The sequence below is a fragment of the Aquarana catesbeiana genome, linkage group LG09, assembly GCF_042186555.1.
Source record: "Aquarana catesbeiana isolate 2022-GZ linkage group LG09, ASM4218655v1, whole genome shotgun sequence".
NCBI lineage: Eukaryota > Metazoa > Chordata > Amphibia > Anura > Ranidae > Aquarana > Aquarana catesbeiana.
The window spans coordinates 125,841,075-125,853,478 of NC_133332.1; the positions used below are offsets into that span (position 1 = coordinate 125,841,075).

Sequence of the window (12,404 nt, forward strand, 5' to 3'; positions counted from 1 at the left end):
ATATGATGACATGTTTATAAACTTTTCATTTATAATGAGATTGTTGAAACTGCTGTAGATGTGAACTTGTAACTTAACTTTCATGGAAAAATATGGCAAATAAAAATAAAAGAACAGCATATACAATTTCTACACAAACCATATAGTAATTCAATGTTATTAAAAAACAAACTTTCATTTTCATAATATCCAATGCAATATGGCAACCTGGAGGTGTTCTGTACACAGCTGGTGTACAGAACGCCCCCAGAAATGTAATTTCCTGCTTGTGTGATTAGATCACTGATTTTTCCAGAAGTCTGTACCAACATACAAGTCAAATTTTAGGCATCCTCTGCGATAGGAATTTCTGTCTCCGTGAGGTACTCCCAAGGGTTAAATACTTCTAAAGGGATGCAGACCCTACAGCTTTTCTTCTTAGGACACTCAGAGTGTATTGAACCAGTCATTCCCATTTAGAATCAGCCTGCAGAGGACATAGTGAAACAAACAGCTATTTCTTCAGAGCAACCAAAGGTAGGGATCTGCTAAAAAGTTTGCTAAAATACCTGCAATATACTTTGATCATCCAGAGGGGATTGTTTTTTTTTTCAAACAAAAGTGGAGTTACTCTTTAAATCTGCACATGCTCAGGATAAACCTAGATATTGGAACCTCCTTAATCAATACCTGTGATTTCTGCAAAATGGATCAGAAGCAGATACAACTGTCACTGCTCTGCTGGGGTAAAATGCTATTAGCAAGGTTCACAGGAATGTCTGGCATACGGCCTGCATAATCATACAGTAGGAACATGGAGCTTTTAGTGCATTTTTGCTTTAATTGGGAGGAGGGGGGCATTTAGCATTTATTGGTGTCTGACTGACTTGACCGGTGTATTTGGGGAAAAAATGGACGGGTAGCATTGGAACCCTGGGATTATTCTTTTGCTAAATTAGAAAATATACTGTAGATTTAATCCTAAATAAGATAATAGACTTTATCACAAAACCAACACATTTTGGGTGTTGGAGAACACTCCTATATCAGGGCTTGGTTCCTGCCACTCAGTCTGCTCAAGGTTAAACAGGATGAGATGGAAAATACTTGTGATTAGCCGCCAATGTAGCTTTACCAGGCCACTTCTTCATCATATTACCAAGTTCAGTGACAATAAGAAACTAACATCAGCATCCACAGTCTTAATATCCACACAAAGGGGGTCTCTGTACACCAGATGTTCCCTATGTTTATACATCTTATAAAATCCCTCATTTTAAAACTATCTGCTTACAAACTGATGATTTGTTCTCACCTTATGTAAAATCCTATAGATTTCTGTACACATTGGTTGAACTGGATGGACTCTTTTCAACCTGACTAACTATATAACTATGTACGTCATATATGGCTGAGCCATTTTTCTCCATGACTTGGATTATGTTAACTGCAAGGTCACAAGAGTTATTTAGAACCTCATGTTAAGTGACCGCTACGTCTACATCCTAGTTTATCATATTATCTCCACCACCACCTAAAAAAGCAGGTCCCAGACAGCAACCAATTCTAGAAAGCATAAAAGGGCCTCTCCCTACTATTTTTTCTCAGTGACACCTGCCTATGTGTATTAGCCACAACAAATAAAATCACCATGGTTGCCTCCTTTCACAGTACAATATCCATGTGGAAGAGTCAGTGCACCAGAAGCAGTTCCAAAAGAGGAAACCCGTACCATCCTGGATCTTGAAGACTATGCAAGTAATATTTCTTCCACTGAACACCACAACTCTACTGAAAACATACACTTGGGTGACCACTCAGATGATATTGTTCCAGTAACAGTGGATCCAAATGTCAGGATCGTTGGTGGAACAGACAGTCTGAAGGGTGAATTTCCATGGCAGGTAGGTTAAACGTAGGAGTTACTTATGGAATACAGATTGGTCATTACCTTGCCTGCAGCCCTTTAATTAGACAGTGCAGCTAACTCAACACACCAATCAGTGAGTCTGATCATCCATTCTGCTCACTTTGCTGTCTTCTCCTGCCAGCACATGTACACACAGCAGAACCTGATTGTCCCCAATGCTGCTGTGTAGGTCATGGCAGGTATCAAGATACATTTAGCTACTTATGGTAATTGTATAACAAAAAACAAAAAAAAATATTAAAATTGTACAGAATAAAACATAAATAAAAAAGATAAGCCTCTTATTACAGGCACTGTTCTCAGAATTGCCTCTGCAGTCCTCTTCCAGGTAGAATTATGGGCAGTGTCATCCAACCCACTACCTTTAAGCCCTGGCTGTCATGTACATGTCCCCCTGGGAGTGCACCATCACACAGCCTGGGAACACAGTACTACTGGACTTAGTGGAGCTCAAAATTTATTATACAAGTGCAACTCAGTCCAAGAGAAAGGACCATCCACTGTCACTGAAAGAAAAAGTTTAAGGACCTGTGATGCCACCAAAACGGCTTGTAGACTGCAGTAAAAAAACTTATAGGATATCAAAAAAAAAAAAAAAGGATGAATTTGGTGAAGCAAAGGCATCGTCTTATCAGCCAACAATAAGCAATAAGGAACAAAAGGTATTTTTCTCATTTCTTTATTAGGTAATCCTGATGATCAGGATTGGAAATCGCGGTTATATAAAATTTACAGGAGACACCTAGACGTTTTCCTGCCTGTTCTATACAATTAAATGTTGTATAGCTTTGGCTGTGAGGAATTAAAATATCAATAAAAAGTTTAAGAACCGCTTAACTCCTGGCAGTCACCTACACTGGATTATTCAGAGTTATCTAGCAAATTGAAGAGTAGAAATCACAAACTTTTCAGCAAAGTTAGACCCTGTTACACCACTTTTACCTACAGGTAAGCCTATAACAAGGCTTACCTGTAGGTACCTGCACAGTTTAGGAGATATTCAGTATATGCACTGCTGCCGACGTCATCGGCACATGTGCACTGAAGCTGTGCCATGACCGGCGGCTCCCGCACACATGCGCGGGCGTGCCATCATCACTGCTCCGGCCATTCACATCGCCGGAGCCGCAAACCCAGAAGTAACTGGTCCGCGCTGTACTCAGAGGACAGACGTCGATCCAGGGCATCGTTCTAAGGCAAGTATTTCATAATGATCTAGTATGTGATGCATGCTAGCTCATTATGCCTTTGTCTTGCAGGGTTTGTGGTTTTTTTTTGTGTTTTTTCCGAGGTTTACAACCTCTTTAAAAAGGGAGTGCAGAGAGCCACAATGGTGTCCAAAATGCAGCCAGACAACAGTAACCATTCAGTCCATCTAAATCTAACAGTCGATATAGCACTATCCTCTCCACAATGTGCTGCTGTGCAACAGTGTCTCTGTTGCTCCTCCAAAGGAACCACCCTAAGCTAGGAAGTGTGTTACTGGCCAGATCACCAGGTGTAAATAAAAGAAGAAAAAAGCTAAAAACAGAAAACAAATGCAGCCACAATATCTAAGGACATTGTTTTGGGGTTTAGATATGCTTGAGCCAGTTGATTGGTCACTTATTAGCTGTTGTTGTGTTCTGTGCTTTACTTTACTGGACAGTACTGATGGCTCTTATCCTTATGTATAAACTAATATAGCTGTGACCCTTCCTTGATCGGGGTGGAATTAAAAAGTTCTAAGAGATTTATAACTATATGACTAGCTCTATGGAGCATATGATGGACAGCACAATGTAGAGAGTGCAGTAGTACGTTATATAAAGGAACGGTGTGAGGTATACACTAGTGCTACAGTGCATACAATGTAGAGTTCTGGACATGAATTGTAGTGGTCCAGAGAATGGAAAATACAGCACAGTGGTTGCAGTCTATAGCATGTATTATACAATGCAGCATATGGGGAGTTAGTGGACAGTCCCAATTGCATATCTTCCAACTGTCTCTCATTTGGAGGGACTGTCCCTCTTTTGCGACCAAATCCCTCTTTCCTTTGTTCAGCCTCAGTTGTCCCTTTTTTTTGTCTGACATGTATATCTGTGTACTAAAATATATATAAAACACAAAGCGCTGTGATGCTAAATAGCTGATAATTACACATGAAACCAAGTGAGGCTGCTATCAAAAGAGAGTGTTTTCAGAGTCACTTAAAAAGAATAAATAATGATATTTGAAGCGCTTCACAATGTGCATGAAAATTAATATATAAGAATAAATATAAATAGTCAAATAAATCCAGCGGTGAGTAAAAATTCCTATAAAATCCAGCAATCAAAATAGTGTAAAATTATTAAAAATTAGTGACACCAAATGTGTAAAAAATTCACATAAAAAAATCCACATAAAAATAAATATATAGGGATGTATTCAGAAGGTTCAATTATACAGGTGTAGAATCCTGATTGGTATAGAGCATTTGATCACTAGCAAAGCTGTTTAAAAACACTTGCTTAATTAAGGTGCTCATTGATAGTACCAATGTGTTTTTTGCTTCTATTCACAACCAATGTGGGAATCATAAACAGGCAGATAAGAGAAAAAAACCAATCATTGTGCAATAGTTAGGATACCAAGGTACACAGGCAAACTTCAATCCACTCACGTGTGCCTTATAATGATAAGGCATATGCAGGTTTTACTATAGCAGTCAGCCGCCTTAGACAGGAGCAGATTCAGTGCAGTACACTGTGTGAAACTGCTGATCTGCACAGAGCTTCCTTGGCTCCTCCAAATCCTCCTTTGGAGGAGCCAAGGAAGCTCTGTGCAGATCAGCAGTTTCACACAGTGTACTGCACTGAATCTGCTCCTGTCTAAGGCGGCTGACTGCTATAGTAAAACCTGCATATGCCTTATCATTATAAGGCACACGTGAGTGGATTGAAGTTTGCCTGTGTACCTTGGTATCCTAACTATTGCACAATGATTGGTTTTTTTCTCTTATCTGCCTGTTTATGATTCCCACATTGGTTGTGAATAGAAGCAAAAAACACATTGGTACTATCAATGAGCACCTTAATTAAGCAAGTGTTTTTAAACAGCTTTGCTAGTGATCAAATGCTCTATACCAATCAGGATTCTACACCTGTATAATTGAACCTTCTGAATACATCCCTATATATTTATTTTTATGTGGATTTTTTTATGTGAATTTTTTACACATTTGGTGTCACTAATTTTTAATAATTTTACACTATTTTGATTGCTGGATTTTATAGGAATTTTTACTCACCGCTGGATTTATTTGACTATTTATATTTATTCTTATATATTAATTTTCATGCACATTGTGAAGCGCTTCAAATATCATTATTTATATCTGTGTACTATTTTACTATTTTCTACGCTGCACTAAACTTTTTATCCAACCTCAATATTACTACATTTATTATTTTGAAAAGCCAATATGAAGAAAAAAATAGAAGTAAAAAAAAGCACTTGTGTGGTTTAGCCAATCATTTTCTGTATATTAAATACTTGTGCTCTGTGTAACCTGGACCATGCCAGGGACTTGTATTTTGCCTACGTACTGTGTGCTAAAAGGTTGTCCCTACTTAACATTTCATAACTTTGGAAAGTATGTAATTGTCCTTTACCTTATAAATGAGCACTACACAGTTATGCCCCGTACACACAATAGGATTTTCCGACGGAAATGTTTGATAGGAGCTTTTTGTCGGAAATTCCGACCGTGTGTAGGCTCCATCGGACATTTTCCATTGGAATTTCCGTCACACAAAATTTGAGATCTGGTTCTCAAATTTTTTGACAACAAAATTCCGAGTGTGTGTACACAATTCCGACGCACAAAGTTCCACTCATGCTCGGAATCAAGCAGAAGAGTAGCACTGGCTATTGAACTTCATTTTTCTCAGCTCGTTGTACGTGTTGTACGTCACCGCGTTCTAGACGTTCAGAATTTCCGACCAACTTTGTGTGACTGTGTGTATGCAAGACAAGTTTGAGCCAACATCTGTCGGAAAAAAAAGTGGATGTTGTTGTCGGAAAATCCTACAGGGCATAACACTGCCCCAGACACACGGTCGGATTTTCCAACGGAAAATGTGTGATAGGACCTTGTTGTCGGAAATTCCGACCGTGTGTGGGCTCCATCACACATTTTCCATTGGATTTTCTGACACACAAAGTTTGAGAGCAGGATATAAAATTTTCCGCCAACAAAATCCGTTGACGGAAATTCCAATTGTGTGTACACAAATCCGACGGACACAGTGCCACACATGCTCAGAATAAATAAAGAGATGAAAGCTATTGGCCACTGCCCCGTTGATAGTCCCTACGTACGTGTTTTACGTCACCGCGTTTAGAATGATCGGATTTTCCGACAACTTTGTGTGACCGTGTGTATGCAAGACAAGTTTGAGCCAACATCCGTCAGAAAAAATCCTAGGATTTTGTTGTCGGAATGTCCGAACAAAGTCCGACCGTGTGTACGGGGCATTATCCTGTGAAAATAGGCTTGCAAATGTAAAACTCAACCGTCAACTGTATACAAACTTGAGAACTAGATAGAACTGCACTGATTTACACAGTCTGGGGTTTCTGTTTCCCTGCAATCCCAAAGTTGTTGTTTTTTTGTGATGTTCCTTGAAAAATATACAGTACAAAGTAATAAGGTGTAAAAAAAAAAGATCAGCTTGTCCCGGGAAGGCATCATTATCCATTATGTGAAGAACATTGTATAGCTGTACAAATTGTTTTGGTCTTTCAGGTGACACATTACAGTATGCAAACCAGAGAATACATTTACTCCACTGATATCTATAGAAGCTGCTCTGCCCTCTGGTGGATATTTGAGGGTGGTGAGAGCGACTGTATTCCAACTTGCTGGCGTATGTTAATAAATGTTTTATTCTTCGATCAGCCTCGTTAAAAATAACTGAATTGTTTATGATAGAACTGTTGCTATCTCTAGATCCAACATTTTTATTCAGTTTCATTTGCAATGAGAGAATGGCTAATAAGCTTTACAGGATCTGACATCCTTAAAAATGTGCTTAGCCCGTTCACAATACAACAGTGAATGGCAGCGCAATTCATCTGATGTGTGCATTGAATCATGGGAGCTCTATATTTTTTCCGCCTGATTCATTTTTAAAGGCAAGAAAAAGGCCACACCAAGAACCATATAGAAAAAGCAAAACGTCAAATGACGTAAAACTGCTACTAAGATGTACAGTATTTCAAATTTACAAATAAATATATAAAAGCAGAAAAAGTTAGATTAGATAACAACTCTGTACAGCATATTGATCAATGCCATTTGCCAGTTTGAGCTTAAAAAGTCCATAAAATGGAATTTGTAGCACTCTGCTATTGAATGATAGGACAGGATGTCAGCGATGTGCTAGAATATATCACTCCCTGCTATACAATGTCATTTTTAAGATAGACTATTACTGGGCAACACAATATAAAGTGGTAGCATTATACCGCAACCTCTACCTTACCTGCTAAAATAGTGCATGCAAGGTGTGTTGGGATCACAATGCAGCAAAGCATGTAACATGCGTTGCTGTAAAGTACACATTAGCTTGTTACTACAATATACAGCAACACACGCTAAAGGTGTTGGTGCGATGCTGTGCCATTCATTATGAATGGCAGTCATTTAGAATGGCACCCCAGCACAGTTTGTGACGTACATGCATTGTAGCACAAATAATAGTGATGCGCTAACATGCTTTGTGGTGCACTGACAAAAAATGCTGCAGGAAATATTTTTGGGCCCTACTGCAACGCATGCTAGTTTGCAGGATGTGTTGGAGTAAAAGAATAGAACTTGTGCGCAAACCAACAATTTTGCTGAAAAAGGCAAGGCAGACACCAATACTCCAATGTGTCCCCACACATGATAATAATCAATGAAAATAAATGTGATGCTGCCTCCAAGATAAGAAATCAGTTCATAAGGTGAATCAGCATGCCGTGCAAACAATAGAAAGAATAAACCCCCCTACTGGGCAGTGACCCCAGGTTGCCAGTGCTGCAAAAAAAAAAAACCCTAAGAAATAATATGAGTATAATATCATGAATCACCCAACTGGGCAATGATCCAAAATACCCAGTGCTGTAAGGAACAGAAATGTCCATAAGTGTTAAGAAAATACTTTTAACAAGTTCATTGACACATGAATAAAAAGTCAATTTCAATCGCTAGTGTAAAAAAAATCCATCAATATAATAGTAATAATATATTATTAAATTGATTGATTTTTTACACTATCGATTGAAATTTACTTTTTATTCATGTGTCAATGAACTTGTTAAAAAAAATTTCTTCACTCTTATGGGCATTTCTGTTATATATTTTTAAGTTATGTTATACATTTTGAATTGATATCTGCAGCTATTTGGTTCATCTCTAACAGCTGCAGTAGGTGATCTGAATATTCCATGTCCCTTACCAGATCTTCCGAGGCTGACATGGAGTCCTCACTGGGGTGGTGCATCTTGGACGCCATCTTGGATCCAGCGCGGCCCTCGTCTGTGGAGTTTGGGAACGGAATATCTCCGAGATACTGCGGTGCAGAGAGAGAGCGATGCTGGCTGGTTCCTGTGGATCGCTTGTCTCACTTCCCCATACCCAAATCTAGCAAGCTGGAAGGGGGTTATGAGCCGCGGGTGTGGAGAGCTCCTCTAGTTAGTGTCCATTCCCGCTGAGCGCCAAGCCATGCCGCCTCATACATTTTTAATTGATGTGGTGGTTTGCATTTGTCAAAGGGTGCCATATTTACTTTACTCTTTATTTAGATAATTAAGTTCCTTACAGCACTGTTTTTTGGGATCATTGCCCAGTAGGGTGATTCATGATATTATACTCATTGTATTTCTTAGTTGTTTTGCAGCACTAAAGGCTAAAGCCAGTACATCCTATACTGTAAGGGTGAAACCACTAGAACCTTTGACATATAGGTATTACATAACTTACAGGTCAGGCAACCACTCAGCAATAGACGGAAGGTGCCTACAGACACACGATTACAAATCTTTCGATAGTTTTAGTATGATGAATTGACTGGAATATTTATGGGGTACCAAATACTTTTGCAGAGCTTATTAAGATAACATGGTCCTTTAGTAAAATTTGAATTACATTGAACATTAATAAAGACTCTACTTTTTTGTAGACATTCGTGTTAAATGATTCTCAATGCAAAAATGAAAACTGGGCGCATTATCAAAGACAGCAGGGTGACTGCCCAAGGGTGGGCTACCACTGTATATTGTAGTGGTCATAAACCTCTGCAGAAAAGCAGATGATGGACCTTTTAATGATTCCCATCTAGAGTTCTGTTGCTGGTTTTACAAAAGTTCTCACCCTAGAATAGACCAAAAGTGCTTTAAAGGGAATATATCAAATTTTGTTTGCATTGCATTTTTGCATTTTCTTTCTATTTGTTTCCCTTCAGGGCTTTAGGCTGCTTTCATTCCAAAAAAAAGGCAGGCTGCATCTGCTTTGCTGTCTCTTTAGCTAACCCACAGTGCTTTGGGAATCCAGTTATAATGTGTTAAATGTTTGATTTAAAACAATTAGTAGCACTGGGCCACTATTGTTTTTAACAATATCGGTTTTATTTGTATTTAGAGGAAAAGTATCAAACAATGTATACTTTCATTACAGAGTCAGTATTGTACGGTAATTTAATACAGAGTCTTTACATCAACCGGGCCACTATTTTTCTCCTGATATAAAGAAAATATTTGCTCAGCTCATTTAATTAAAAAAAAAAGATTGTGACTGCTCGTGGCTTTCATCTGCTGTCTGTGGCCTACTTTGTGGTTAGGATAGGACGTTAAAGCATGGCACTAAACAGGCATCTAAAGGACGATGAGAGGCCATCACCTGACTTCCTGGTGATCCTTGTGACTTCACTAAACACAGAAATGTGATTACTACATTTTCAATGTTTAGATTTTGCCAATGCTGGACAACAGTAAAATCTGCAGTTGCACAAGTACAGCTTAAATCAGCTGAAGGTTAAAGAACAGTTTATTTATGAACAGTAAAACTATCATTGATGGCTCCTCAAGAAATGGTCTCATTGAAGGCCTCAAATGTCTAACCGGTTCCTAATACTAGTCTGTGGGTAGCTAAAGATATACATACAATACATTTGCAGATTTTAATGGTCCCCATGGTTTTGCATTAGCTGGTGCATAAGGATTGTACTTTACGCATTAACACACATCTCCCCAACAAATCACTTTAATTGAAAATAGCACGCAATAAATGTAATCAATGCTTCAAGACTTATGAATAATCATCTGTGATCAATAAGAACCAGAAATGTTGCTGAAAGAATCAGTGTTGTAATGCACTTGGTTAAAACTGCTGAGTTTAGCAAAGAAATGTGAGTTGTAAATAAAGTGGATGTGTGCAGACTGGGCGAATCTGCCACACAGAAGAGACTTATGTATTTAGATCAGCCTAATAGCTGCCATATTCATTTAGAATCAAATGTTCCTGGAAACTTAGATCTTAATGTTAGACTAGAACATGGAGCTGCAGAAAATCATTAGCTCTCTCTGCCATGATTTACTGCTTAGGCTTGACTACCTAGGTGTCAGCGTTAGTCACTAGCAGCCACATTATAAGAAAGAACAACAGTTGGGCGTAATTAGAGATCCCCGACACAGATAGGAAATGATGTGCTTCTTACAAGTTTTCCTCAGTGACACAGGGAAAGGGTGCAGTCATTGATGTGAGCAAATCATACAATGGTACATCAGGGATCCAGAGAACAAGAGGGTCCATCAGAACTGTTATGAGAGAGTGCACTGCTAGAGCACCAGGTTCAGATGACCAATGACATCATCGGAAAAGACACTAATAACATTAAGGAGAATCTGCTGGCACAAATAGAATCATCATTTACAAGATAAGGAAAAAAGCAGAAGCAACGTGGGTGCACACTTCATGCCAATTTGCTAAATATATGATTGAAATTTACAGTATATAGTCATTGAATAAGAGCATAGTCATTTGGCTATTTGGTATTGCAGCTAAAAAGCAATGTAAACAAAAGAATGATAAAGTTCCCCTGTTGCTATAAAAGAATACAGCATATTATAATTTAATTTTTCATATACGGTATATCTGATTAAATACAGCATATTATCATTTAATTTTTTATATATGGTATATCTGATTAAAAAGAAATACTTTCTTTTAAAATATATATATATATTTTTTTATTTATTTATTATTTATTGTATTTATTTATATTATTTATTTCTTATCATGATCGTTATAGAAAGAGAATATGTACAAAACCACTACGCACCTTTCTTTCTGTTTGTGTGTATACAGTATACATATTGTGATATTGAGGGATTCAAAAAGCTCAAAAACAATCTGCGCAGTCACTAAACCCACTGTTGTGAAAATTATCCCACAAAAAACCTTAATTGCCGCTAAACATCACAAAGTGCTTTCACTACACCCCATAACATATACAGTATCTCACAAAAGTGAGTGAACCCCCTCATATTTTTGTAAATATTTTATTATATCTGTTCATGTGACAGTGAAGAAATGACACTTTGCTACAATGTAAAGTAGTGAGTGTACAGCTTGTATAACAGTGTAAATTTGCTGCCCCCCTCAAAATAACTCAACATACAGCCATTAATGTCTAAACCGCTGGCAACAAAAGTGAGTACACCCCTAAGTGAAAATGTCCAAATTGGGCCCAAAGTGTTAATATTTTGTGTGACCACCATTATTTTCCAGCACTGCCTTAACCCTCTTGGGCATGGAGTTCACCAGGTTGCCACTGGAGTCCTCTTCCACTCCTCCATGATGACATCACAGAGCTGGTGGACCTTGCGCTCCTCCACCTTCCGTATGAGGATGCTCAATAGGGTTTAGGTCTGGAGAGACATGCTTGGCCAGTCCATCACCTTTACCCTCAGCTTCTTTAGCAAGGCAGTGGTCGTCTTGGAGGTGTGTTTTGGGTTGTTATCATGTTGGAATACTGCCCTGAGGCCCAGTCTCTGAAGGAAGGGGACCATGCTCTGCTTCAGTATGTCATAGTACATGTTGGCATTCATGGTTCCCTCAATGATCTGTAGCTCCCCCGTGTTGGCAGCACTCATGCAGCCCCAGACCATGACACTCCCACCACCATGCTTGACTGTAGGCAAGACACATTTGTCTTTGTACTCCTCACCTGGTTGCCATCCCACATGCTTGACACCATCTGAACCAAATAAGTTTATCTTGGTCTTATCAGACCACAGAACATGGTTCCAGTAATCCATGCCCTTAGTCTGCTTGTCTTCAGCAAACTGTTTGCAGGCTTTCTTATGCATCATCTTTAGAAGAGGCTTCTTTCTGGGACAACAACCATGCAGACCAATTTGTTACGGTGTATGGTCTGAGCACTGACAGGCTAACCCCCCCCACCCCTTCAACCTCTGCAGCAAT

The 12,404-nt window shown here is 38.7% G+C and overlaps 1 protein-coding gene across 1 annotated transcript in view; it reads left to right on the forward strand.

Moving 5' to 3' along the window:
* F9 (coagulation factor IX) overlaps positions 1-12,404 on the forward strand; it is a 117,362-nt gene that overhangs the window by 74,733 nt on the left and 30,225 nt on the right. The window contains exon 6 of the mRNA XM_073599246.1: positions 1,651-1,883. Coding sequence (XP_073455347.1) covers positions 1,651-1,883 — 233 coding nt within the window. The remainder of the gene's footprint in view (positions 1-1,650; positions 1,884-12,404) is intronic.